We start from the raw sequence: 25,614 nt of genomic DNA, 5'->3' as shown, positions 1-25,614 counted from the left end.
ACCGACTGGGTTTTAAATGTCAATTCCATTGCTTATATTTCAAACAAATCCTTATAAAGAAAGTTAACCCTGCAAAAAGCTCTAATATAAACAGCATGGTTGGACTGTTTGACAGTAATGCTTGGTTTACATTACGAAATCAACTCGATTTCAACTGTCAATTCCTTTGTGTATACGTCAAATGAAAACTCGTCTGAAATCGACTAGATTTCACTTGACGTTTAAGCATAGGAATTGACAGTTGAAATCGAGTGGATTTCGTAAATGTAAACTTACTATAATCGATAATTCCGAAAAATCGACAGTCAAAACTGATCGTGTGTACTCCGCTTAATAGTGTAATGGAAACATCATTTACCTCTGAGGTAAATATGTACATATGTCAACATCAGCTTTGTTCCTTTACTTTTTTAATGGTAACAGTGGTAAAAGAGAAAAGTGTCAAAATTTCTCAAAATTGCTCTCTCCTGAACATTTTTACCAGAAAAGTAAAATTTTTACCAAAAAAGAAACATAAAAAATCAATTTTCGTCTTTTATTTCACAGTTTTTAATTCAGTTTTGTCACCGTTCGACTTTTTCTTCTGGGTTTCGTCCATTTTTTCTTCATTGTGAAATAATCGTCAAACAAAAGTCGAAAAATCAGTTCTAACATTTTTTACCTGCAGAAATTTTGCTGGTAGCCTTTGGTAGAAGAGAAAGGCATAGGTGCTCTCTATTCTCTCCCACTCTCTTAAAAATTGCTGCCAGTTCTGCCATTTTTTGGGGTTAAGGAACGCTTTGCAGGTTAAAAATGGTAACCTCAGGTAAGTAAAGGAACACAGCTATCACTACAAGTGTACGGTACATTTGCCGTTGGAGTACATCTTTTCCTATGAATTCACTTATGAATTTTACAAGGGAGCGCGCAGCTAGGGTGCACTCCATTTTCGATCCAAATCACAGCATAAGATGCAGTTCTTTGGATAGAATTTATATGCATTCTGCACTTCAAGCATACTGCCCGGGAGATAGAAGGTTGCGTACGACCAAAGGTTATGACCTCCTACCTCAAAAGAGATCCCCTAACACCGGGGTGTTAAGCGACATCGTGCCCATCGGCGTTCTTACGGTTTGCAGTTAGGGTACCAGCTGTATTTGAACGGAGCCTCGTGTGATACCTGGGCACCTCAACGAGTAATTAGAGCCCTAGTAATGGTAATGGAGGGCTATGCCATGATTGTCCTCAACTCCCCTAGTAAAAATTTTCTCTATGGATAAAATTAAAAAACCCACATCAACAAAAACCAATTCACCATCAATATCGACCCTCGCTACGACAATGCACAACGCCGAACCAAGTGTGACTATAGAACGACCGCAAACATCCTTGGGCGGGGACGAGACCCTGATGACCTCGACAATGGACAGGATTAGTCGATCTCCTGGGGCAGAGAGAGACCCACAGATTGAGTCCCCTGGAACTGGGAAGACGAATCCCTTATGTCGGACGAAGAGATGGATGTTACAGTAATCCCATCTTGGACATCCCATGAACAGACGAGACCGACCCCGTTTTTCGACTCGCTCGCTCGGTTCATATGGCATATTTTGTAGTACAAAATTTTCCGTGCAGAAAAGTGGGGTTTAGAAAGAAACTGGGGCCTAATTATGTGATTCGATATCGAGTTGTTTCGACCTGAGTACTCAAAGTTGGGATGACAACATTCGTTATCGAGTAAAATTATCGAGAAATTGAGCATAAATTTGCGAGTAATTTCTCGAGGCCAAATTACCTATCGTAAACAAATAAAATGAAAGATTTCCTTATTGTCTTTTTGTTTAAAATGTAAAAATTGTTGTTTGTTGTCGTTTTATAGAAGAAAAACGATGTTAGTAAATAATTGGCAGCATTTTTTAGACAATATAACAAGAGAAATTGGGAAAAGTCCTTTGCAGTCGTTTTGAGAAATTGTGATAAATTTAGAATTAAAATGCATGCAATCATTAACCAAAAATTACTTTTGCAGTCGTTAAAAAATAAGCATTTCTGGAAAAAAGAAAAAAATATTTAATATTAATAGCCTTTATTGTATAAGGGAAGTACATTTTAAACATTTCATCCCCCGTTGTTTACCAAAGGAAATATTCTCTCAGAGAGGCTAATGCAAAACATCCACCAAACTCTCTCTCATTTATTTTGAGAGAGGATTATTAAGGTAGATGTATCAGCAATCCGTTACAACAATGTCAATAAGATTTTGCAAGAATTACAGCCAGTTTCTGTATATCGAAAGAAGAATGTGTGCAAATGAAACACGTCCAAACTCTTGTGTGTTTTTCAATTTTTGTTTTGTTTTGAAGCAGAAGCAAAGGTAAAATTATTTCGAAAACTAAAGTTTGGGCGTGTTTCATTCGCACACATTCTTCTTTCGACATACAGAAACAGGCTGTTAATAATTTTCTTATTTCCATAGCACAACTTCATTCCGAAATTATTATTGAATGTATTGTTCAACAAATTCCACAAATATTTACATTTTTCATTCATAATTTAGTTTTTTTTTTGGTTCTTGCTTTCAAAAAACACCTTTTTTACATCTACCTTCATCATATTCCCTATAGTACACATAGGTTTTCATAGTTCGATTACCGGTTACTCTCGAAACATTCGATCAACGATTTCGATCGAATCTCGTCATGCCGCTTTTTTATCGTGTCGAAATCTTTTTCACGAGCAAATACTCGATCGAATCGAATCACGTAATTAGGCCCCTGGAGTGGAAATACTCTTGGTGCTGTTGTATTATCCAAGAATCTAAACATTTTATTGCTTTTAAAATTTTAAAGGAACAATTGGTGGCAGTTGGATTTATACAAGGCAATTATCTCAGCCAGTATGGACTTAAACGTGATAAAAATTATACTGTCGTAATATGAGCCGCACGGGCCCGTTGTAAATATATAAAAACGATCCTAGGCATATCTTTAAAATGTACTTAAGCAAAAATGATAAACTTTTGTGAATGAGGTACCTTGCGAACTCTTGGAACTTGTGGTATGTTTGCAAAAAAATTACGATATATAAAGTTTCGGCTATATCGGATAAGTTTTATTGCTCAGCAGTCATTTGGGTTGTGCCGGTACGTGTAAATCATGGCGAAGTAAGAAGGTGTTACATCAGTTGCTCAAAATAACGCATTATACTACGTTTACATTTATCCAAATATGGTGGAATTGACATATGGAAACTAATGTCTGAAGAAGAATACACAGCTGACTGGACTGGGTTGTAACGTTAATGTCAAATTCCATACGATATTTTATATATTTACAGGCATGTCACAGATTCCGATCGGAATGGTTGCAATTCCGAAATTTCATTTCGATCGTTTTTGTCTTAGCTTCTTTAGATTCCGATCGATTTTGTGAAGTCAAAAAACTTAATTATTTATTTTAATTGCGTAATTAAATGTAAATTTGTTAATAAAACAACATTTTAATCATTTCTAAGTGTTTTTAGAGTGTTTTAAAGTGGCAGATTTAAGAAAAATAAAAATACAATTCCGTTTGCAAAATCAAAAGTGGTTTCATTCCGAAAAATTCTTCGTTTTTCGTATTCTGAAGAAGCTAAATACGGAATCAATTCCACTTTCGATCGAAATTCGTTTCTGTGACATGCCTGTTAGTTTCATGCACGAATACAAAGCAACTGACAATACGGAAGTCAGCCTTATAGTACGTTTATATATAACCGGATTTAACCCAGATATGCCCAATGTCCTATATATAGGACACAAAAAATTCTTGCTTTCATGACATGTCAGCTTTATCAAAGTAACGTTTTTATTTCCGACCTCAAGGATATAGCTAGAAATATATCTGGACACCATTTCGAATGGGCCCAGTACAAAAAATTTTATTTTTTTTGAGAAAAATATAGAAAAAATGAGTAAAAAATTATCATGGTCACTATCAAGCCTTGGGCATATCTGGGTTAACAAACCCACTGGGTTTTAAATGTCAATTCCATTACATATACGTCAAACAAATCCTCATGAAGAAGATTAACCCTGCAAAAGGCTATAATCAGGGTTTAAAAGCCAGCATCTAAAAACATTAGCATTAGCTGTACACTTCAACTGCTACACAATATTCACACACACGGCTAAATAAGCAACCGAACGCATATTATACCGATAACAACAGTATTGTCAACTTTTATTGATATTTTCCATTCATAATTTTGCGTTTGAATTTTACCGATTTTTGTCGATAATTCGAAAAAATGAGTTACGGAATTCCACAACTGGATGCGCAAAATTGGGCGACATCTGTTAGAACAAAAAAATGTTACAGATACATGAAAATACGTTTAATTTTTTATTAAAGTTTAATGACAAGTTTTAAACGTTTACAGCCTGTATGTAGCAAAAGTGTATGATTTGTTAATTCAGTGAAAATGCATGTTCAAAAATTAAACGACTACGAGAACAATTTAAATACAAAAATAAGATAAAACTAAGTACATATTTCGGGTGTAATAAATTTGTTGCAAATCCAGTTGCATTTGTAAAAAAGTCAACCACGTTCTGGCTCTCCAAGCCTGTTAACACATAAATGATGACAAATGATTAATATATAACAAAACAGAAGGCATACAAGCAAGTATTAGTATTTACCGTAATATTTTTATAAAATCTTCTGACATCAATGCCATATCCTGAGGCGTTAAGAATGAATACTGTCGTAGTGGACGTTTGCGTCCTTCATCGATAAGCAAACGTGTCATGTACTCTCGATTTACTTCATCCTAAACATTTAATTATCGCTTTAAAAAATATGAAATTAATTTTTATTATTTTCATACTTACTGTAAAAACATCATACTCATCCAAGAAGTAGAACGGATGATCAACGCATGACCACAAAGAAATGAGAAAGGCTACAGTGCTATATGAGCGTTCTCCGCCAGATAAAGATTTCGTGTCGGAAACTGCATTCTTATTATGATCACGTGGAATAACAGAAAGTTTAAGTGTTTTTTCTTGGTGATTAACATCTAGCGAACCTTCAAAATTGCGTAATTTCAAAATCATCTAGGAAGGAGGACAAAGAAACAAATGAAAATATCAATACCTAAAATGTGCAATTCCACTTACACTAAACGATAATTGAAGCAGCAATGCCATGTGTTCTTTTAACTTTTTCAAAAAGTCAAAACGAAATTTTAATGATTTTCTCAACTGAAAAGATATGATTAATTGAAGATGTCTAAAAACAATAGAGATCCATTACATACCGAACGAATGGAATGGCTTATATTTTCATATTTGCCTTTATTGGCTCGTAAAGACTCCTTCTTTGTCACAATAAGTTGACGCATAGATTGTGGGTCCAAACTTACAGGCTTTCCATGTTTAAGTTTTGCTTTAACTTTAGCTATTTCATCTTGGATTTTCTCTTCACTTAAGTCGCTCTCTGTTCGTTCTCCCTTTTGTACAGCTTCTTTAATATGAGCATCTAGTTTTTTTGATATGTCTTTGTGATCTGCCTGCAATTTTTTTAGATTTTCTTGAATTTCACTTAACTGAACTCGATACGTAGTATCGTTGCTATTGACACTACGGAGTTTCATTTTCTTTCGATCGACAGTAGACTGAAATTTTTTTAAATATTAATGTTGTAGTTTATTGGGGGGTAAGGTAAATGATCTACAAACCTTAAAACCTTCTATATCATTTTTTATTTCCTGAAGTTCATTCTCTTTGGACAACAGTTCTTCTTCGATTTGAATTTTTTCATTGTCAATATCCGACATTTGTTCTCTAGTTTCAATTAGTTTTTCTTCAATTGCTCCCAGCCGTCCCTTATATTCGTCCATTTCTTTTTGCTTTTTTTTTCAAATATATGCATGTATTAGTACCGTTCATAGGAATTATTGTTTTCTGTTAATCTTACCAATAGTTGAATCTCGTTGCTATAATCAGCATATTCAATGCTTTCCAATTCAGTTATTTTTTCTAAAATTTCCCTGCGCTCACTTTCACTCTTTTCCAAAAGTTGACGTTTTTCATGAATTAACTTGGTGTCTTGAGGTATTTGTTTATTCACGCGACTAAGATCTGTTTGAAGTTCCTTATATTTTGTCTCGAGATCACTCTTTTCATTTTCCAATTGCCTATAAGCGGTGATATTAATTAATTTGCTTAAAAAAAACAATCATGTTTTACATACCTAATACGTTCCTCAATGTTGACTTGTATGAAATTGGCTGGTCTAATTTTACTGGAATACATTCGATACTTCGGTTGCGGATAATATTCTAGGCACATATTTCCTTCTTTGAGAACAATGACTTTAAATAGATTGTTGGGAACGTTTTCACTATTGGAAGTAATATGTTCGGCAATTTCTTTACTATTTGTCATCAAAGTAGATTCAATGCGTAAACGATCGATAAGGCAATTCATGACGACGGCATCGGAACATTTGATTTCTTGCAAAAGCAAACGTGTGCCTTTGGGTGGATTTACACATCCGCCACTGACGTCATATACCTACAGCACGGGAATAAACAGCATATATATATTGTATGTATATCATAAAATATTTTACTTTTCAAAATTACCCTATCCGAGAATGTTGTAGTTATTATGATTGGGCGTCGACAATTGTATTTTGTAAAAATCTCTTCTATAACTTGTCTATCTTTGGCATTATTAACAAGAAATGCTCCAAGCAAAGCTTTGCCGATTGCGTTCTCAATAACATCGCGAAACTGGCTGTTTGGTACATCCACATAACTTCCAATAGGTCCTCTAGGCATCTTAGAAAATAAACCTTTCGAATGTGCATTCCGTATATCATTTAAAAGTTCAGGCATATGATTTCCGTATATCAATATTTTATTTTTAGCGCTAGCCTTTACAGTGGATATCTGCCCATTTCGCAAACCTATAAAAAGAGGAATGTGGATTAACTGAATACACCATATATTTAATTTGCATCACTTACGTATTTCGTCCTCACACTCCCGTTGTCCACGTTTAATTTCATTTACTATTTGTTCTTTCGTTGCCTTACTATCAATATGAAGTTTCAGTTCACGTTTTATATTTTCAATCATTGGATCAATGTGATTTTTGCACTGTTGACGAAGCTCAGAGATTTCATTTTGATTTTTAGCTCGTAAGGCGTCTACATCATCTTGATTGCTAACAATATAAAAATGTTGAAATGAAATAAATAAATATCCACTTCAGCTATATGAAGATTTTTAAATTTATGAGTTTTTTACTATACATAGTTCATACTCATACTTACCCTTGCGATTTATCATCTATATATTTCTTTATTTCTTCAATCTGACTCTCCAATCGCGATTTTTTCTTTTTTAGTATATCCTGTGAATGATTAAGACCTGATGTACGTTTGTTCATGTCGTCAACTTTAGTTTTCAACTCTCTGTAATGTCTGTTAACTTTGTCATAATTGCTATTTTTCAAAGTCATATCTTCTTCATCTTTCCTAAAATAAAATGAAGGAAAACCCCGTTACAGTTTATTTTAATTTATATGCGATTAGAAAATTACCTAATTTCTTGACTTAATATTTGATAAACTTGGTCCTTATTCTGTATAAGGTTTTGCAACTCACGCTCCTTTTCACTGTACTTTGCACGTTTATCAGTGACTTCTTGAAGTTGGTGTTCATACTTTTTAACCAATTGCCAAGCTAGATCAGTTTCCAAGCCATTAAGGACATCCTAATAACAAATTGTTTTCATTAAATGGGAACGTAGGTTTTGAGAATACGTTGCTAAAGAAAAAATCTAATAACCGGTTTCTATAAGATGATTCGAATTCATTTATTATTATTGTACACAAATTTTGTTTGATAGAAAGCAGGGTCTGGGGCTGGATTCTTGTTCTATGTCCCAATTTACATTAGGCGAGTTTTCTTGCGGCAATTGTCAGTTTGTGGGTGAGAGAGGGTGTTGAGAGGCAAAGGGTTACCATATACCTCACCTTTCTCTCCATCAAACTCACAATTGCCGCAAGTAAACTCGCCTAATGTAAATTGGGACTATGAAAATCAAATATGAATGAATCAAATATTTTTCAAACAACAACAAAATTGGTAGCAGTTCGAACGAACTTGAATTCGAATCGTCTTAGTGAAACAGGCCATAATAAAAAATATTTTTACCTTTAATTTTTCAAAGGACAAAAGTTCTTCCAATTTGTTTTCGTGCTCCTCTATGTCCTGCTCTTCTTTCTTTAATTTCTGCAATTTAAATAAGAAAGAGATTCTTACATATGTATTCCACACTATTTTAAATTATTGTCGCCATAAGATTTAATAAGTATACATCAGGACAGTAACATTTAAAACATCTACCTTCTATACACATTTATACATGAACGTAATATACTTACTTGTTCATAATTCTTTAATTCTTGCAAATGGCTTTTGTGAAGATGAAGCGAATCGTTTAGTTTTTCAAGTACAACATCGATTTGGGTAGCTTTTAGAAAAAGCTGATAATTTTTGGCTGGTTCTAATCTAAATAAATAATATTCGATATATTTTATATATATATTACGATTTATGGTAATGAAGTAGCTTACTCCTTTAAGAATTCTCTTGCGCTATCCTGGTTAAGGACAAACACTGGATTATCCACTTGAACGTTATGATACATAAGAATTCTATGCAAATCATCAACCTTCTTGCTGACAACATGTCCAGATTCATTTTTTATTGCGTACGATCCAGAAGACATTGAAATTGTTCTTACTATGATAATTTTATCTCCATATTCCTCGGGTTCGTATGGCTGAGGACCATCATTGGCCAAAACTATTTCAATTTTTGCAGTAGTTTCGCCATTTTTTATAAAAGCTAAAGTGAGAACTCAGTGGATTATTTACTGATTTAATTGCGTTGTTCTTAGTCAATATACGAACCTTTTGCACTTCGGGACCTGTTGGTTGTTTTAGCACTTCCTCCTAAGCCCAATACCAAAGCGGCCAAGATTGCACTTTTTCCACTCCCATTACTGCCCACCAGAAAATTTACTCGAGAATGAAATTCAACCGTTAAATTGGAGTGGCACATAAAATTCGTTAGATGCATTAGCAATATTTTTCCACAACGTTTGTCATGGATAATGGTAGTATTGGCGCGTTGGGATTGAGTCTGAAATAATGACGAACAGATGCATACCAATCCATGAGCTAACTATACATATTTTCATGACTTACCGAATTGTGTTGAGAGCCCGTATATCGACGTTTACTGGGAGGTGCTGCCTGTCCATTGTGGGCATCGTTTACTCCGCGCTTTCGAACCAAACTTAAACTCATTTCGATACCCCGCCAACTTTTAAAGGACGTGCTAACCAAAAGATGTTGCTATTTAAAATGTGCGCAATTCTGTGCTTATAATAAAATAGTTTTAACAGTATTTGAGAGTTAATGTAACAAATAATATATTTTTAAATTATTTTTATAAGCTTGCCTTTTTACAAGAAATTTTATTACAAAAGTTAAATGGAGAGGGACCTTACAGAGATCTGTAAATCTGTTATTATAAGTTGATATGGCATAAATCGATTCATTTATTTTGAATAACATTAGTAGAGTTGTATAGTTCATGAACGAACTACAGTCAACCAAAAAAGTCTACATACACCCTATAAACCTCGAGTTTTAAGGGTAATAGTACGTTTATATATAACCGGATTTGACAAACCCACTGGGTTTCAAATGTCTTTTCCATTGCTTATATTTCAAATAAATCCTCATAAAGAAGGTTAACCCTGCAAAAGGCTATAATATAAACATGGCCTTAGGAAGCATTTTTATGAAAATCTAAGTACATAGATCTATTTCATATCCCTAATCATGGTAGAATGATAAAAGGTAGTCGCATCTGTCAAATTTATATAAATACAACCCTGTATGTCTGTACGGGAGCGTGTCACATACAGAACAACAACAATACGGCATGACATTTCACAACAAAAACAAAATATAGTTTGTTTATATTTTGAAATACATACATACATATGTATGTAAAAAAACCTTTATACGTACTTTTTGTGAAAATAAAAAAAGAAAAAAAAAACAAAACAAATCATTGTTTTGTATTTTTGAAGCTGGCGCGTCATCGGATATGGAGACCAAGTGCTGAAAGATGGGCTATGAACACTTAGAATGAAAGACACAAACTGATTTCCTGGTGCAAAATATGTTCTATGTTGGCATGCTATTTGTTTGGCATGTGGAACATAGAACGGGAATTATATGAAGACAAGAGCCGAATACTTCGCTTTCCTTAAAATACTGCAAATAGTCCCCATCAAAATCTCTTGAAGAAATCCTGTTTGGCTCTCCTCAAGAAATCTTTAGCAAATTACGTTCGTTATCCTTTATGGCTCGTCAATTTGTTAGTTTTAGTCAAGTACATCTTTGTTTTTTTTTCGTACCTACTGTAAATATTAACGTTAATTATATTGAACACCAAAACACCATAGTTTTTATATCCTTTTTGGGACGTGTAAGTACGATAATTATTGTCATAATTTTTATATCCTAAAAATCTTTAAAGAAAATCTATTTTTGGTCCCTTTCAACCTCCAGGAATATACGTTTATTATGCATATTGGTCCTCCTTTTGAACTTTAAGCAAACGAAGGTACTATAAACACATACATATGTACCTATGTTTGGACGAAATCGGTTTCAGAAAATTTGGAATCGGTTTAGACGTGTATGTCCTTCCGCCTGTCTTTCTGGAACGCGCGGGAACCTAATGTTTTCACCAAGCTTAGTTTAAATTCGTAGATCGGTCCACTCCTTCCTGTACCTTCCCCAGAAAAGTTTAAACATTTTCGCTAAAATGGTTTGCACAATTAATCTCGATGAGAGCAGCCGATTTGGTCTATGCTTTGCACATCGTAATATTTATTCCAGACGTAGATAAGGATCCAATATGGCCTATATCGGTCCATTCCTTGGGGTACCTCCCACACAATATTTCAAAATTATTCTCAAATGTGCCGGTGAAGGACATGCGTCGGATTGTTTTGAAATCTTTACAGCAGGTAGTCCTCGTGGCTTATATTACGGTGTAAAATGAGTAGATTGATCCATTTGGTCCAAAGTTTACACATCGTAATACGGCTTTCATACTTACTTCAAATTTGAAAGTGGATATCATATATGGAGGTACCTATTCACAAAAGTACAAACTTTTTTCCTGTTCTCGGATAAAATTCTAAAGTTTATTTATCATAGTTTTTGAAGTTCTTACTACAATAGTATTACATTCTGTTTGGGAAGTACATTCTCCTCGAGACAGGGATGGAAAATTAAAAATTTCAAATGGTACTAAAATGGTACTTTTTCTCTCAAAAGGTACTTTTTTATAATTTAAAAAAAAATTTCTTCAGTAAAAAATACAACAACAAAGGCTTATATATATTAAATCTGAAGAATGTTGCAAAATCGTCATTCCGTCATTTGTCATTCCGTTTATAACACATCGGAATATTCGTCGGAGAACCTATAATATTCGTCGGAGATCCTATAATGTAAATAACCATGCCTGTCCGTCTGTTGAAATAAAGATACAATGTACAATCGCAATATTTTAATTAAACTCCTAGGATGTTTGGTATTGAAAATGGGCTCTACTGGTTCACGTTTCGATATAGCCCCCATACAACTGTACCTCCAGATTTTCTTTATTTTGAAGTTTTGGGCCATTTTAACATACCATAATTGTTGAAATTTGGTATTTAGTTTTCGTTGGGTCTACAAATATCTCCCCGCAATTTGTCAGTGCAGATCCACGTTCTTATATATTTAAATGATGTATTTTATATTGGATATCGGTCTAAAACATTCCTATAGAAAATTGTGGGAATAAATGCACGCTTTACTATAGCCTAGAGCTGGCAAACTATCGATAGTGTCACTATCCTTTTGATCGCTGCCGTAAAGCTTTGTTTATATTGCCAAAAAAATTTTTTGGTGGCCGATGAAAACTTTCTTTTACGTCAGTAATCAAAATTATTGTCGGACTATCGATATTTTGGTAGCACTAATTTGGCCCCCTAGAGCAGGTATTGCGATTCTCAGATTGTAAAGTACTACGATACCGCTCGATATGAAACATTTTAAATGATTAGTCTACTGTAGTGACTGTAACTTGGTATTTCGGATTCTCAATGGGTGGAAGAGCGCCACGAAGAAAATGATCAATATAGGATTCATTTCTAGCAATTTGCATGAATAAAAATTTCAACCTTGGAAGCACAGTGTGAATTTTGCATTTTCATTTCTACACAAAATTTTTCTAGAAATGGTACTGAATTGGCCGCGGGGGTACTTCGGTACTTTTTATAGTGAAATGGTACTGAAAAAAGTACTATTGTACTGAATTTTCCATCCCTGCCTCGAGATGATAGTTGCAAAAAACTACACATATAAACCAGAATAATCTCTCTTTATCCATTGGAATAACCTTGGCTGGAACGCTAATAACTATCGAGCGGAATAACCGATATTTCTTCCAAACTTGGTTTTTATTCGAAGATGGTCCAAATAAGTCCATGTTTTGGTTTAGCTCCCCATAAACGCTCACTCCGGATTTTAGGTATTTTGAAGATTTTAGCCACATCAGAACTAGGTTTACTTCTTTTATTTGTGTCACAGACTGAGCAAAGCCGACAATAAGCACTTCCGCTCGTCGCTAATAAATTTTTCGCTCCTTGGAACATTTATAAATTAAACAATTCCGTCAGAATTCTATTTGTTATATGAATGTAAGCTATTTTTCAATTATTTAACTATTCGATTTCAATTTGATGTATATATGTATTTTATAATGACAAATGTCGTTTTGTATGTGTTTGTGTACAATGTTTACCATGTCAAACAACATCAGTTTGACAATGAATGTACTTCAAATTCAAAACATGAAAAAAATTTAAATCAGCTGTTAGCATGAAATTACCTTTCTTGTTATACCATGATCCCTAATAAACAATATTACATAAAACAAAAATATATTCCATCATGGTTTAATAAGAAAGGTTAGCCAAAGCTTTATGTCAATTTAAATTTTTTCATTCGAGTATGCCTAAAACTTCAAAACAATATAAACAAACTGTGTATGTGTGTGTGGTGTTTGAATAATATGCCAAACAATTTTAAAAACAATCGAATTCAATGATTTTTAAAATTGTTTTTAGTCCATTTGTATGGAAGAAATTGGTGAGATTTGCATTGAAACAATCAGTTTATCATATTCACAACTCGATTATGTGGAGAAAACTTAACTCTTCATTCATTTTTCGCGTTTTTTATAAAATGATAAAAAAATGAATTGTAAACAAACCCACTTGTTGCTTTTATTTTGAAGTTTTAGGAATTCAAGAAAAACAAGGGTTCTATAGATTTTTTTCATTTAAATCTACCTCTTTACATATACCATGATATTCCATAATACGAATAACGGTAAATTCTATAAAAATTAAAAAACTAATAGGGAAAAAGTGTACATACACCCAATGAAATATTAAGATTACCGTAAAATTTATGGAATAAGCAATACAAATCTTACATTTTATTGATTTGTCGAATGTCTCTGGTTGTCTATGATATATTTTAGACAAAATAGGAACATATTTGTGCTTTATTTGACGTTATTTACGGTCAGACTTCGCGTATAGCTAGTTAAGGCGGACCCTTGCAGATTTCTTTGAGTTTTTCATTCTGGTAATTTATGAAACCCCAGGAAATACAGTGGGACTAATTATTTTGAGATCCTAAAGCGCTTTGAAGTTGTTCTTATGGATAATATATGCACCTGAGCCTCGCTAAATATGCGAATTCCTGAGTTTTTTCATTATATTTATAGTTTTCACAGCATTCCAAGGGTTAAATTACAAGCAAGAACCTTGGAATTACCTTGTAATATATTTTTGGACCTTAACTCAATCAGAAATGTACAACATTATTCTACAAACCCGCTCCTAAAGTTTCCAAAGCATCAAAATAAAAGCACCACCAAAGAATGCATGAAATTTGTAAGAAATTTACACCGTTAACTAATATGCCCTCGTATAATGATCGTTAGGGTCACTTGAAGCGCTTAAATGTCGGATACTTTTACATTGCTGATTCAAGGGATGCTCGAGGATTGTACTAGACCTTATTACAAGGTAATTCGAAGGCTTCTGCATGCAATTTGCCCCTTGCAATGTTGTGAAAACTATAAAATTTATGAAAGACTCAGGAATTCACATATTTAACAAAGCTCAGGAGCATATATTATCCATAAGAACAACTTTAAAGCGCTCTGGGATCTCAAAATAATTAGTCCCACTGTATTTCCTGGGGTTTCATAAACTACCAGACTGAAAAACTCAAAGAAATCTGCAAGGGTCCGCCTTAACGAGCTATACGCGAAGTCTGACATTAAATAACGGCAATTAATCCACAAATATTTTCCTATTTTGTCTAAAATATATCATAGTCAACCAGAGACATTCGATAAAGCAATAAAATGTAAAATTTGTATTGCTTATTCCATAAATTTTACGGTAATCTTAATATTTCATTGGGTGTATGTACACTTTTTCCCTATTAATTTTTTAATTTTTATAGAATTTACCGTTATTCGTATTATGGAATATATTTTTGTTGTATGTAATATTGTTTATTAGGGATATGCGATAAAACTATGTATCCTTAGGCCATGTTTATATTATAGCCTTTTGCAGGGTTAACCTTCTTCATGACGATTTGTTTGACGTATATGTAATGGAATTGACATTTAAAACCCAGTGGGTTTGTTAAATCCGGCTATATATAAACGTACTATTACCCTTAAAACCCGAGATTTATAGGGTGTATGTAGACTTTGTTGTTTGACTGTATATCACTTGAACGATTCATTGAAAAGAGCGTATGGACTAGATCAGTTGGTTAGATCAATAGCTCACTGAGCGTCGACCGAAAGATCCACGAAGAACGATTCATAAGTCCCGGTCCACACTAGAGGGATTTCATTGAAAAATTTGCATGAAATTATGCGTCTCTAGATCGACTTCCATAGTAGAGTAAAATCATAAAATTGCTGTAGTGGGAAATTCGATTTAAGAACGCCTAATTTCATGAAATTTTTTAATGAAATTCACGCTAGTGTGGACCACTACTATCTAACAATCGATATTCCCAACATTAGATATTTTCGATATAATATTTTAAAATATCGATTGCTATCGGTACTATCGTTAAGTTGCCAACACCATTCATTTGAAGAGGAAAATGGTGGAAATGTCAATGCTTTTCTTGACATTTTGCACAAATGTCATGTTAAACAATTGATTTTATTTTATAAAAATATTAAAACAATACATTTTACTTTTCCGAAAAATGTGTACGTATGACACACACAAAATCGAAAAGCAGCGACATTTCTATTTATTTCAATGAATTTTAGGTTGGGGGTTTTTGTTCAGATAATATCGATAGACACAACTATCTATCAGTATTTAATGTTTAAAAAATAATCGATTTTTTGTTGTGGCGATGTAGTAAAACTCTGGCCAACACCACTTTAAATTCGCAAAAAAAAAAAGAATCGATTTTATCGATAGTGCCATCGATTTTTTTTGCCAGCTCTAATTCATTATCTAGTTCAGCATGTCATTCACATAGTCCCGTGCCACACTACAGTAATTTCAATGAAATTTTGATATGAAATTATGCGTCTCTAGATCGACGTCCATAGTAGAGTAAAATCATAAAATTGCTGTAGTGGGGAGTTCGATTTAAGAACACCTAATTTCATGAAATTTTTTAATGAAAGTCACGCTAGTGTGGACCGGGACATATGAACAAAGTGATGCTGTCTTCTGTGATTAGAGCTGGCAAAAAATCGATGGCACTATCGATAAAATCGATTGTTTTTTAAAAATTAAATATCGATAGATAGTTTTGCCTATCGATATTATCGGAACAAAAACCCTCAACCCAAAACTCATTAAAATAAATAGAAATTTCGCTGCTTTTCGGTTTTGTGTGTGTGAGAAAATAAGCCCGTAGTCACACGTACATATTTTTCGGAAAGGTAAAATGTATTTTTTTTAATATTTTTATAAGATAAAAGCAATTCGTTATTCTCCTTTGTATTTCTGTGAACTACTTGTGCAAAATGTCAAGAAAAGCATTGACATTTCCGCCATTTTCATCTCCAAATTAATGGTGTTGACAGCTTACCGATAATATCGATAGTAATCGATATTTTAAACTATTATATCGAAAATATCTAATGTTGGGAATATCGATGGTTTGCCAGCTCTATCTGTGATGCCTTCGTAGTGTAATGAGTTTTGGATCAATGTGAAGTGTCAACTCCCATTGTAATAAAAGTAATTTTTATATAAAGAACATTTTTGACATAACATATCCCAATATATCGAATCCATTACCTATTCAATGTGCCTTGTTTTGGATAAAAAAGGAAAAATAAAAAGAAACATACTGTTACGAATGTAACTGATAGGTTTAAGTTAGTTTAGTTTAATTTCCGTTAATTTAAAAATTTGAATTGTAACGTAAAGTTTTTATTACGCAGTTACTTTATTTAAGCAACAACAACTACCATGTAGAACTCTCTTCATCATTCTAGTCGTTACATTACCTTTTGTTAATGTTCTTTTGTTTGTTTTGTTTTGCAACAATAATGTAATTATCGTTTAGTTCCTACTTCTTGTATTTCGTGTAGTTGTTTGTTGTTGTAGTTACGTCATTACTGTGCTTGTATGTATGTGAGTATGGATGTTCGCTTAGTGCGAATGTGCGTCTGTGTGTTCGCTACACAGATTCGAGTCGTTGCCATATTTCTAGATATTTCTAGACCAAGGAGATTTTGGGTATAAATAGAGTTACGAATGGCAACATTGGGTGAGTTGTGTTTTAAGCGTTGAACTGAACAGATCGGTTAAATAAGAGCTGCGTGCTAACTAGAGACTTGCTGTGTGCTTTGTAATTAAAGTCGGTTCTGAATAAGTGTAATAAAGTAAATAAAGCATTGTAGAAACGTAATCTAAAACGAACCCTGTTTTATTTGGTACAAATCGTATCGGGGAATAAAACAACGTCTACACGGACATTAGTTAAATCTAATTCCGTAACAATTGGTGTCAGCAGTGAGATTACGATCATCCTACAATGAAGTTTAAGGATCTACGAGTGGAAGACTTGAAGAAGGAGCTAAGTAAGTTGGAGTTGTGTTCTACTGGCAACAAGGCCGAATTACAAAAACGCTTGTTGGAAGAGTTCGAGCGCCGTGGAATGAACATCGACGCATATGAGTTCGACAGTAAGGAGGATGTCGAGTTATCGGCAAAGGGCGAATCCTCCGTTGAGGAAGTTTCATCGGTAGCTGCCAGTGGAGACGATTTGAAATCAATGCTGGCTATGATGATGCTGGAAATTAAGAAAATAGAAGGTAGCTCCATGGAAATGAATAAGAAAAATGAAGAAACTTCCAGACTTATGCTGGAAATGAAATCTGACAACTGTAAGATGTTAGAAGAGATGTCTAGAAAGAATGAAGAAACTTCCAGACAAAATTCCAGTAAAATGTTAGAAGAGATGTCTAGAAAGAATGAAGAAACTTCTAGACTTATGATGGAAATGAAAGCAGAAAATTGTCGAATGAGCGAAGAAAATTCCAGAAAATTAGAGGAAAAGTTGGAGGAGAACTCTAGAAAAATCACCGAAAACTTAATGGCAGAAAATTCTAGGATGTTTGAAGAAAATTCAAGAAACTTAAAAGAGGAGTTGGAAGAGAATTCTAGAAAAATTAACGAGAAACTCGAGAACATCACGATAGTGATTGAAAAGAGAGTAGAAAACATGGAGGTGCAAATTAAAGAGTTGGATAAAAAGATTCTGTCTGTTGACGAGAAATTTCTGGCCCATGACGAGAAATTTGTGAACCTGGAGAAGAAAATGTCGGAACTGGAAATCAAAGGTGGCCCAGTGAGAGCTACTCATAACACCTTAAAAATCAAGCCTACAGTGTTCGACGGCTCAACCTCTTTAAATGTGTTCAAATTACAGTTCGAGACATTGGCTGCTAGAGATTCTTGGAACGACAACGACAAGGCGGTATCACTCCTTATGGCATTGAAGGGTGATGCTGCTGACGTATTACAGAGTATTCCCGCCGCTTCTAGGAACAACTATGGAGATATAATGGCTGCTCTTGAACGTAAGTACGGTAGTGAACACAAGCAAGAGATCTACCGAATGGAACTGAGGGGAAGAGTCCAGAAGCCAAATGAGACTTTACAAGACTTTGCGGCTGATATAGAGCGGTTGGCGCAGTTGGCATATCCAGGAGAGACACATCCATTGGTGGACCGCATAAAGATTGAGACATTTGCAAGTGGTATTCGCGATCCAGAGATAAAATTTGCGACGTATGCGGCACCGATAGGAACATTTGCAGAAACCGTGTCATTTGCCCTGGCCCAAGAAACCGCGAAGATGCTGGTGAAACCTAAAGCTTACAACGTGCGGAGGCTGCAGGTTGAGGACAACAATTCCCAGACCGTTGTCGACCTGCTGAAAGATGCACTAATGCATGTGAAACGAGGGGCTCCTAGAACGAAAAAGACTTGTTATAACTGTCGGAAAACTGGACACATGGCCCGAGAATGCAGATTGCGGCAAGCAAGACCCAGATCCCCCTCACCGCCTTCAAAAAGCGACGAACAACCGGTGGCCAAGAATCTGGAAAGAGAGGCATTAGATGAATCAAATAAAGTGAATTCCGTCAATCACGAGGCGCCGCTGGCAGAGGATGAAAACGATGGTCCCACAATTTCTATAGCCATAGTCCAGCAGAAGAACCACAACTTAACGGTGAAAGGCTTCGTCAATGGTGTATTGCGTACCTTGACATTGGACACCGGTGCAACAAAGTCCATTATTAGACCGGATTTGGTAAAAGGGAAGGTATTGCCGTTAAATGGAGTCAAATTGCGGACGGCCACAGGCGAGAAGACCCCGGTGCATGGAAAGGCCTACCAAAGGCTAAGTATGGGTAGGAAATCGGTAAATTTCGATTTTATAGTGGCCGATATTGTGGACGAAGTAATACTTGGCGTGGACTTTATGATTGCCTTCGACATCAACCTGGACATAAAGCACCGTGTGATGACTTGGTCCAATGTGGAAATACCGATAAATGTGGGCTGCAACGAGAAAAGCAAGCATCGCCAAAGTGCAGAATCCGACGAGATCGCTGTAGATGTCCGTACGCTGAAGGTGGAAGCCGCTGACAATTGGCCCGTAGGAAAGTGGAAAAATCTCGCGACGAGGAGGAAAAAGAGAAGATGTACGTCGAGGAAAGGTCTATCGAAAAGCGGCCGTACAGCAAGGAAGGGCAAGTCCGATCAAGACCAGGCACTTAGGAAGGTGACCACGAAGAAAGAAGGTATAGCATCGCGATTCCTGGAGAGAAAGCAACGTCGTCCAGAAGAGCAAGAGTCCAAAGCTGACGCAGTAGAGGGTACATCTAAATCGGTTGCCACCACTACAGAACGAGAACTGCATCTAGTCAAGAGGAACAGGCTTAAGCGGGAGGCAGTGTTACCAATGCCCATACCACCGAGAGGGAACTGTGCCTATTCGGGACGAACAGGCTTAAGCGGGAGGCAATGTTACGAATGTAACTGATAGGTTTAAGTTAGTTTAGTTTAATTTCCGTTAATTTAAAAATTTGAATTGTAACGTAAAGTTTTTATTACGCAGTTACTTTATTTAAGCAACAACAACTACCATGTAGAACTCTCTTCATCATTCTAGTCGTTACATTACCTTTTGTTAATGATCTTTTGTTTGTTTTGTTTTGCAACAATAATGTAATTATCGTTTAGTTCCTACTTCTTGTATTTCGTGTAGTTGTTTGTTGTTGTAGTTACGTCATTACTGTGCTTGTATGTATGTGAGTATGGATGTTCGCTTAGTGCGAATGTGCGTCTGTGTGTTCGCTACACAGATTCGAGTCGTTGCCATATTTCTACATATTTCTAGACCAAGGAGATTTTGGGTATAAATAGAGTTACGAATGGCAACATTGGGTGAGTTGTGTTTTAAGCGTTGAACTGAACAGATCGGTTAAATAAGAGCTGCGTGCTAACTAGAGACTTGCTGTGTGCTTTGTAATTAAAGTCGGTTCTGAATAAGTGTAATAAAGTAAATAAAGCATTGTAGAAACGTAATCTAAAACGAACCCTGTTTTATTTGGTACAAATCGTATCGGGGAATAAAACAACGTCTACACGGACATTAGTTAAATCTAATTCCGTAACAATTGGTGTCAGCAGTGAGATTACGATCATCCTACAATGAAGTTTAAGGATCTACGAGTGGAAGACTTGAAGAAGGAGCTAAGTAAGTTGGAGTTGTGTTCTACTGGCAACAAGGCCGAATTACAAAAACGCTTGTTGGAAGAGTTCGAGCGCCGTGGAATGAACATCGACGCATATGAGTTCGACAGTAAGGAGGATGTCGAGTTATCGGCAAAGGGCGAATCCTCCGTTGAGGAAGTTTCATCGGTAGCTGCCAGTGGAGACGATTTGAAATCAATGCTGGCTATGATGATGCTGGAAATTAAGAAAATAGAAGGTAGCTCCATGGAAATGAATAAGAAAAATGAAGAAACTTCCAGACTTATGCTGGAAATGAAATCTGACAACTGTAAGATGTTAGAAGAGATGTCTAGAAAGAATGAAGAAACTTCCAGACTTGTGATGGAAATGAAAGCAGAAAATTGTAGAATGGTTGAAGAAAATTCCAGTAAAATGTTAGAAGAGATGTCTAGAAAGAATGAAGAAACTTCTAGACTTATGATGGAAATGAAAGCAGAAAATTGTCGAATGAGCGAAGAAAATTCCAGAAAATTAGAGGAAAAGTTGGAGGAGAACTCTAGAAAAATCACCGAAAACTTAATGGCAGAAAATTCTAGGATGTTTGAAGAAAATTCAAGAAACTTAAAAGAGGAGTTGGAAGAGAATTCTAGAAAAATTAACGAGAAACTCGAGAACATCACGATAGTGATTGAAAAGAGAGTAGAAAACATGGAGGTGCAAATTAAAGAGTTGGATAAAAAGATTCTGTCTGTTGACGAGAAATTTCTGGCCCATGACGAGAAATTTGTGAACCTGGAGAAGAAAATATCGGAACTGGAAATCAAAGGTGGCCCAGTGAGAGCTACTCATAACACCTTAAAAATCAAGCCTCCAGTGTTCGACGGCTCAACCTCTTTAAATGTGTTCAAATTACAGTTCGAGACATTGGCTGCTAGAGATTCTTGGAACGACAACGACAAGGCGGTATCACTCCTTATGGCATTGAAGGGTGATGCTGCTGACGTATTACAGAGTATTCCCGCCGCTTCTAGGAACAACTATGGAGATATAATGGCTGCTCTTGAACGTAAGTACGGTAGTGAACACAAGCAAGAGATCTACCGAATGGAACTGAGGGGAAGAGTCCAGAAGCCAAATGAGACTTTACAAGACTTTGCGGCTGATATAGAGCGGTTGGCGCAGTTGGCATATCCAGGAGAGACACATCCATTGGTGGACCGCATAAAGATTGAGACATTTGCAAGTGGTATTCGCGATCCAGAGATAAAATTTGCGACGTATGCGGCACCGATAGGAACATTTGCAGAAACCGTGTCATTTGCCCTGGCCCAAGAAACCGCGAAGATGCTGGTGAAACCTAAAGCTTACAACGTGCGGAGGCTGCAGGTTGAGGACAACAATTCCCAGACCGTTGTCGACCTGCTGAAAGATGCACTAATGCATGTGAAACGAGGGGCTCCTAGAACGAAAAAGACTTGTTATAACTGTCGGAAAACTGGACACATGGCCCGAGAATGCAGATTGCGGCAAGCAAGACCCAGATCCCCCTCACCGCCTTCAAAAAGCGACGAACAACCGGTGGCCAAGAATCTGGAAAGAGAGGCATTAGATGAATCAAATAAAGTGAATTCCGTCAATCACGAGGCGCCGCTGGCAGAGGATGAAAACGATGGTCCCACAATTTCTATAGCCATAGTCCAGCAGAAGAACCACAACTTAACGGTGAAAGGCTTCGTCAATGGTGTATTGCGTACCTTGACATTGGACACCGGTGCAACAAAGTCCATTATTAGACCGGATTTGGTAAAAGGGAAGGTATTGCCGTTAAATGGAGTCAAATTGCGGACGGCCACAGGCGAGAAGACCCTGGTGCATGGAAAGGCCTACCAAAGGCTAAGTATGGGTAGGAAATCGGTAAATTTCGATTTTATAGTGGCCGATATTGTGGACGAAGTAATACTTGGCGTGGACTTTATGATTGCCTTCGACATCAACCTGGACATAAAGCACCGTGTGATGACTTGGTCCAATGTGGAAATACCGATAAATGTGGGCTGCAACGAGAAAAGCAAGCATCGCCAAAGTGCAGAATCCGACGAGATCGCTGTAGATGTCCGTACGCTGAAGGTGGAAGCCGCTGACAATTGGCCCGTAGGAAAGTGGAAAAATCTCGCGACGAGGAGGAAAAAGAGAAGATGTACGTCGAGGAAAGGTCTATCGAAAAGCGGCCGTACAGCAAGGAAGGGCAAGTCCGAGGAAGACCAGGTGGCACTTAGGAAGGTGACCACGAAGAAAGAAGGTATAGCATCGCGATTCCTGGAGAGAAAGCAACGTCGTCCAGAAGAGCAAGAGTCCAAAGCTGACGCAGTAGAGGGTACATCTAAATCGGTTGCCACCACTACAGAACGAGAACTGCATCTAGTCAAGAGGAACAGGCTTAAGCGGGAGGCAGTGTTACCAATGCCCATACCACCGAGAGGGAACTGTGCCTATTCGGGACGAACAGGCTTAAGCGGGAGGCAATGTTACGAATGTAACTGATAGGTTTAAGTTAGTTTAGTTTAATTTCCGTTAATTTAAAAATTTGAATTGTAACGTAAAGTTTTTATTACGCAGTTACTTTATTTAAGCAACAACAACTACCATGTAGAACTCTCTTCATCATTCTAGTCGTTACATTACCTTTTGTTAATGTTCTTTTGTTTGTTTTGTTTTGCAACAATAATGTAATTATCGTTTAGTTCCTACTTCTTGTATTTCGTGTAGTTGTTTGTTGTTGTAGTTACGTCATTACTGTGCTTGTATGTATGTGAGTATGGATGTTCGCTTAGTGCGAATGTGCGTCTGTGTGTTCGCTACACAGATTCGAGTCGTTGCCATATTTCTAGATATTTCTAGACCAAGGAGATTTTGGGTATAAATAGAGTTACGAATGGCAACATTGGGTGAGTTGTGTTTTAAGCGTTGAACTGAACAGATCGGTTAAATAAGAGCTGCGTGCTAACTAGAGACTTGCTGTGTGCTTTGTAATTAAAGTCGGTTCTGAATAAGTGTAATAAAGTAAATAAAGCATTGTAGAAACGTAATCTAAAACGAACCCTGTTTTATTTGGTACAAATCGTATCGGGGAATAAAACAACGTCTACACGGACATTAGTTAAATGTAATTCCGTAACAATACATACACACAGGTTTTTCGCAGTGATAATTTCTGCACACACACAACACAAAGTTTTTTGCTAACCACTTAAATGAAATTCTAATTACAATTTTTTCCGAAGGACGTTTTATTCTAAACTTAATGCAAACTTAATCTTTCTTTATGAATGAAAAAAAAATACCTAGATTTATTTTGTTTTTCAAAATAGTAAGGCTTAGGGCTATTATTATATGAGTTCTTTTACTATCTGATGAATATGAAAACGCCAAATAAACCAATTTAGAGGCATTAAAAATATATTTTTTACTTTGAAAGTTATTGCCAAGAAGCTCCTCCTTGAAATTCAATCATCACTTTTAACTTTATGTTAACCGGAAAGCTATAAATCTGTTCGGTAAATCTAAACTATAACAAAAGAAGACTTATAATAATGGGGGTGAATCCAATGGTCGTTGTTTTAATATTCTATTAAAACAACTTTAATTTATTAGTGGGAAATATTGGTGATGTTTACCAAGGGGTAAGGCAGGAAAGACTATAGTTTCAGATCTCGCCACAGATCTTCATTAGCTCCTTTGTCGATAATTACTGTCATTTGTTAGAGATGGGACATATTTTATTTGTTGAGCATTTTATAAAAAATGCTTATTCGCCTATTATTTATTGGCCGTGATGTAAACGTAGCTATATATATATATATATATATATATATATATATAACTATTGTGATTGAGGTGACAAAATTCCTTTTCAGAGCAATTTATCACAAATTCCCTTTTGGAGCAAAAACGCTGCTCTTACAATATTCAAATAATTTTGAAATTTCCATTTAACGAATATAGCGGGCGAGATCCTCAATTTAATAATGAATTAAAAAGTGATTAGGACACAATAGTTGTGTCTTTTTACGTGATAATTAGTAATAATTATTACTAAAGTTGCAGATTTTGACAGTTGTATAAAGGAAAAGTTGCTGAAAAAAAATGTTTCAGCAACATTTAGTAAGTAAAAAGACACCCCACACGTGGACACATGTACGTGGATGTTTATAAACTATCAGGTATGTGATGAATTTCGAATCGATTTGCAATGAAAACGATTTGCCCAAATCGAGTAAATTGCTTCTAGATGTGATGGGATCCGCATCGAATTTCAATTTCACGTTGTTTCGATTTCATTAAATTCCCACAAACAAAAAACGGACTGGTGATCCCTAATCTGCAGTTTAAAGAAGAAAAATAGAAAAAAAAACACTTTTTTAGTCTTGGCGATGGCAAAAGACGAAAAAATGTAATGACAAATAAAATAAATTTGTGTTCATGTTTAAATTGGCCTATATAGAAGTTGAGTGTGGAAATTCTTGTCCAATTACAAGAGGAGAACTTTACAAACAGTGCAAACAACCAGGGTTTAAAAGCCAGCATCTAAAACCATTAGCATTAGTTGTACAATTCAACTGCTACACAACATTGACACACACGACTAAATAAGCAACCGAACGCATATTTATTTTTGTACCTTTTTGCTTATTTCGTTTTTTACGCCTAAGCACATATACAACCGACCGATGTTTTTGTGAGTAGTGTTGCCAACGCAGGAATAAAAAAGGTGTCATTTAATGTCAAAATGCCTTCATCATATGGTAGAACCTAAAAAATACCAATTATTATTGTTTAAAAATAGCAAAAAAAATATATTAAACGGCTTCAACAAAAATTCACATGTCCTTTGTACGAAAAAGTGGAATTAATTATATCGTGATTTTTAATGCATTATACTGGTAACCCTGAACTCAAACACAATTGTTTGCTGAAAACTTGGCTAATATGCCATTTAGATATGACACAATTAGCCGGATTTAGCCCATTATCTGGATTTATTTGCTAAATCCAGTCCAAATCTACCAGATTTCCCATACAACAAGTAAAAAAGTATCAGTCGGCTTTGCCGACAGAGATATACCCTCAGCCTGTGCAAATAGAAAAAATTTTTTCACAAAAAACTTA

At 35.6% G+C, this 25,614-nt stretch overlaps 2 protein-coding genes across 5 annotated transcripts in view; one reads left to right on the top strand and one right to left on the bottom strand.

Moving 5' to 3' along the window:
- Positions 1 to 390: 390 nt before the first annotated feature.
- LOC141398953 (proteasome-associated protein ECM29 homolog) overlaps positions 391 to 25,614 on the top strand; it is a 48,369-nt gene continuing 23,145 nt past the window's right edge. The window contains exons 1-2 of the mRNA XM_073976791.1: positions 391 to 488; positions 547 to 805. The gene's annotated coding sequence lies outside the window, so the exon portion shown is untranslated. The remainder of the gene's footprint in view (positions 489 to 546; positions 806 to 25,614) is intronic.
- SMC6 (Structural maintenance of chromosomes 6) overlaps positions 4,339 to 25,614 on the bottom strand; it is a 67,258-nt gene continuing 45,982 nt past the window's right edge. For 2 of the 4 annotated variants that reach the window (XM_073976781.1, XM_073976782.1), the window contains exons 2-18: positions 9,248 to 9,380; positions 8,951 to 9,182; positions 8,612 to 8,885; positions 8,420 to 8,546; positions 8,190 to 8,267; positions 7,574 to 7,746; positions 7,305 to 7,508; positions 6,996 to 7,195; positions 6,610 to 6,935; positions 6,216 to 6,538; positions 5,940 to 6,159; positions 5,701 to 5,871; positions 5,281 to 5,637; positions 5,141 to 5,224; positions 4,853 to 5,077; positions 4,661 to 4,791; positions 4,339 to 4,584 (exon numbers count right to left, since the gene is read on the bottom strand). In XM_073976781.1, coding sequence (XP_073832882.1) covers positions 4,560 to 4,584; positions 4,661 to 4,791; positions 4,853 to 5,077; positions 5,141 to 5,224; positions 5,281 to 5,637; positions 5,701 to 5,871; positions 5,940 to 6,159; positions 6,216 to 6,538; positions 6,610 to 6,935; positions 6,996 to 7,195; positions 7,305 to 7,508; positions 7,574 to 7,746; positions 8,190 to 8,267; positions 8,420 to 8,546; positions 8,612 to 8,885; positions 8,951 to 9,182; positions 9,248 to 9,349 — 3,252 coding nt within the window. In that variant the 5' untranslated portion in view covers positions 9,350 to 9,380 and the 3' untranslated portion in view covers positions 4,339 to 4,559. Of the gene's footprint in view, positions 4,585 to 4,660; positions 4,792 to 4,852; positions 5,078 to 5,140; positions 5,225 to 5,280; positions 5,638 to 5,700; positions 5,872 to 5,939; positions 6,160 to 6,215; positions 6,539 to 6,609; positions 6,936 to 6,995; positions 7,196 to 7,304; positions 7,509 to 7,573; positions 7,747 to 8,189; positions 8,268 to 8,419; positions 8,547 to 8,611; positions 8,886 to 8,950; positions 9,183 to 9,247; positions 9,419 to 9,503; positions 9,641 to 25,614 lie in introns of those variants that run through there. The other 2 variants (XM_073976779.1, XM_073976780.1) reach the window with 2 other exon arrangements.

The sequence above is a fragment of the Musca autumnalis genome, unplaced genomic scaffold (genome assembly GCF_047663935.1).
Source record: "Musca autumnalis isolate F117 unplaced genomic scaffold, ASM4766393v1 scaffold_3, whole genome shotgun sequence".
Classification (NCBI taxonomy): Eukaryota; Metazoa; Arthropoda; class Insecta; order Diptera; family Muscidae; genus Musca; species Musca autumnalis.
The sequence above is the reverse complement of the archived record's forward strand: the minus strand, read 5'-3'. Positions and strand labels throughout refer to the sequence as shown.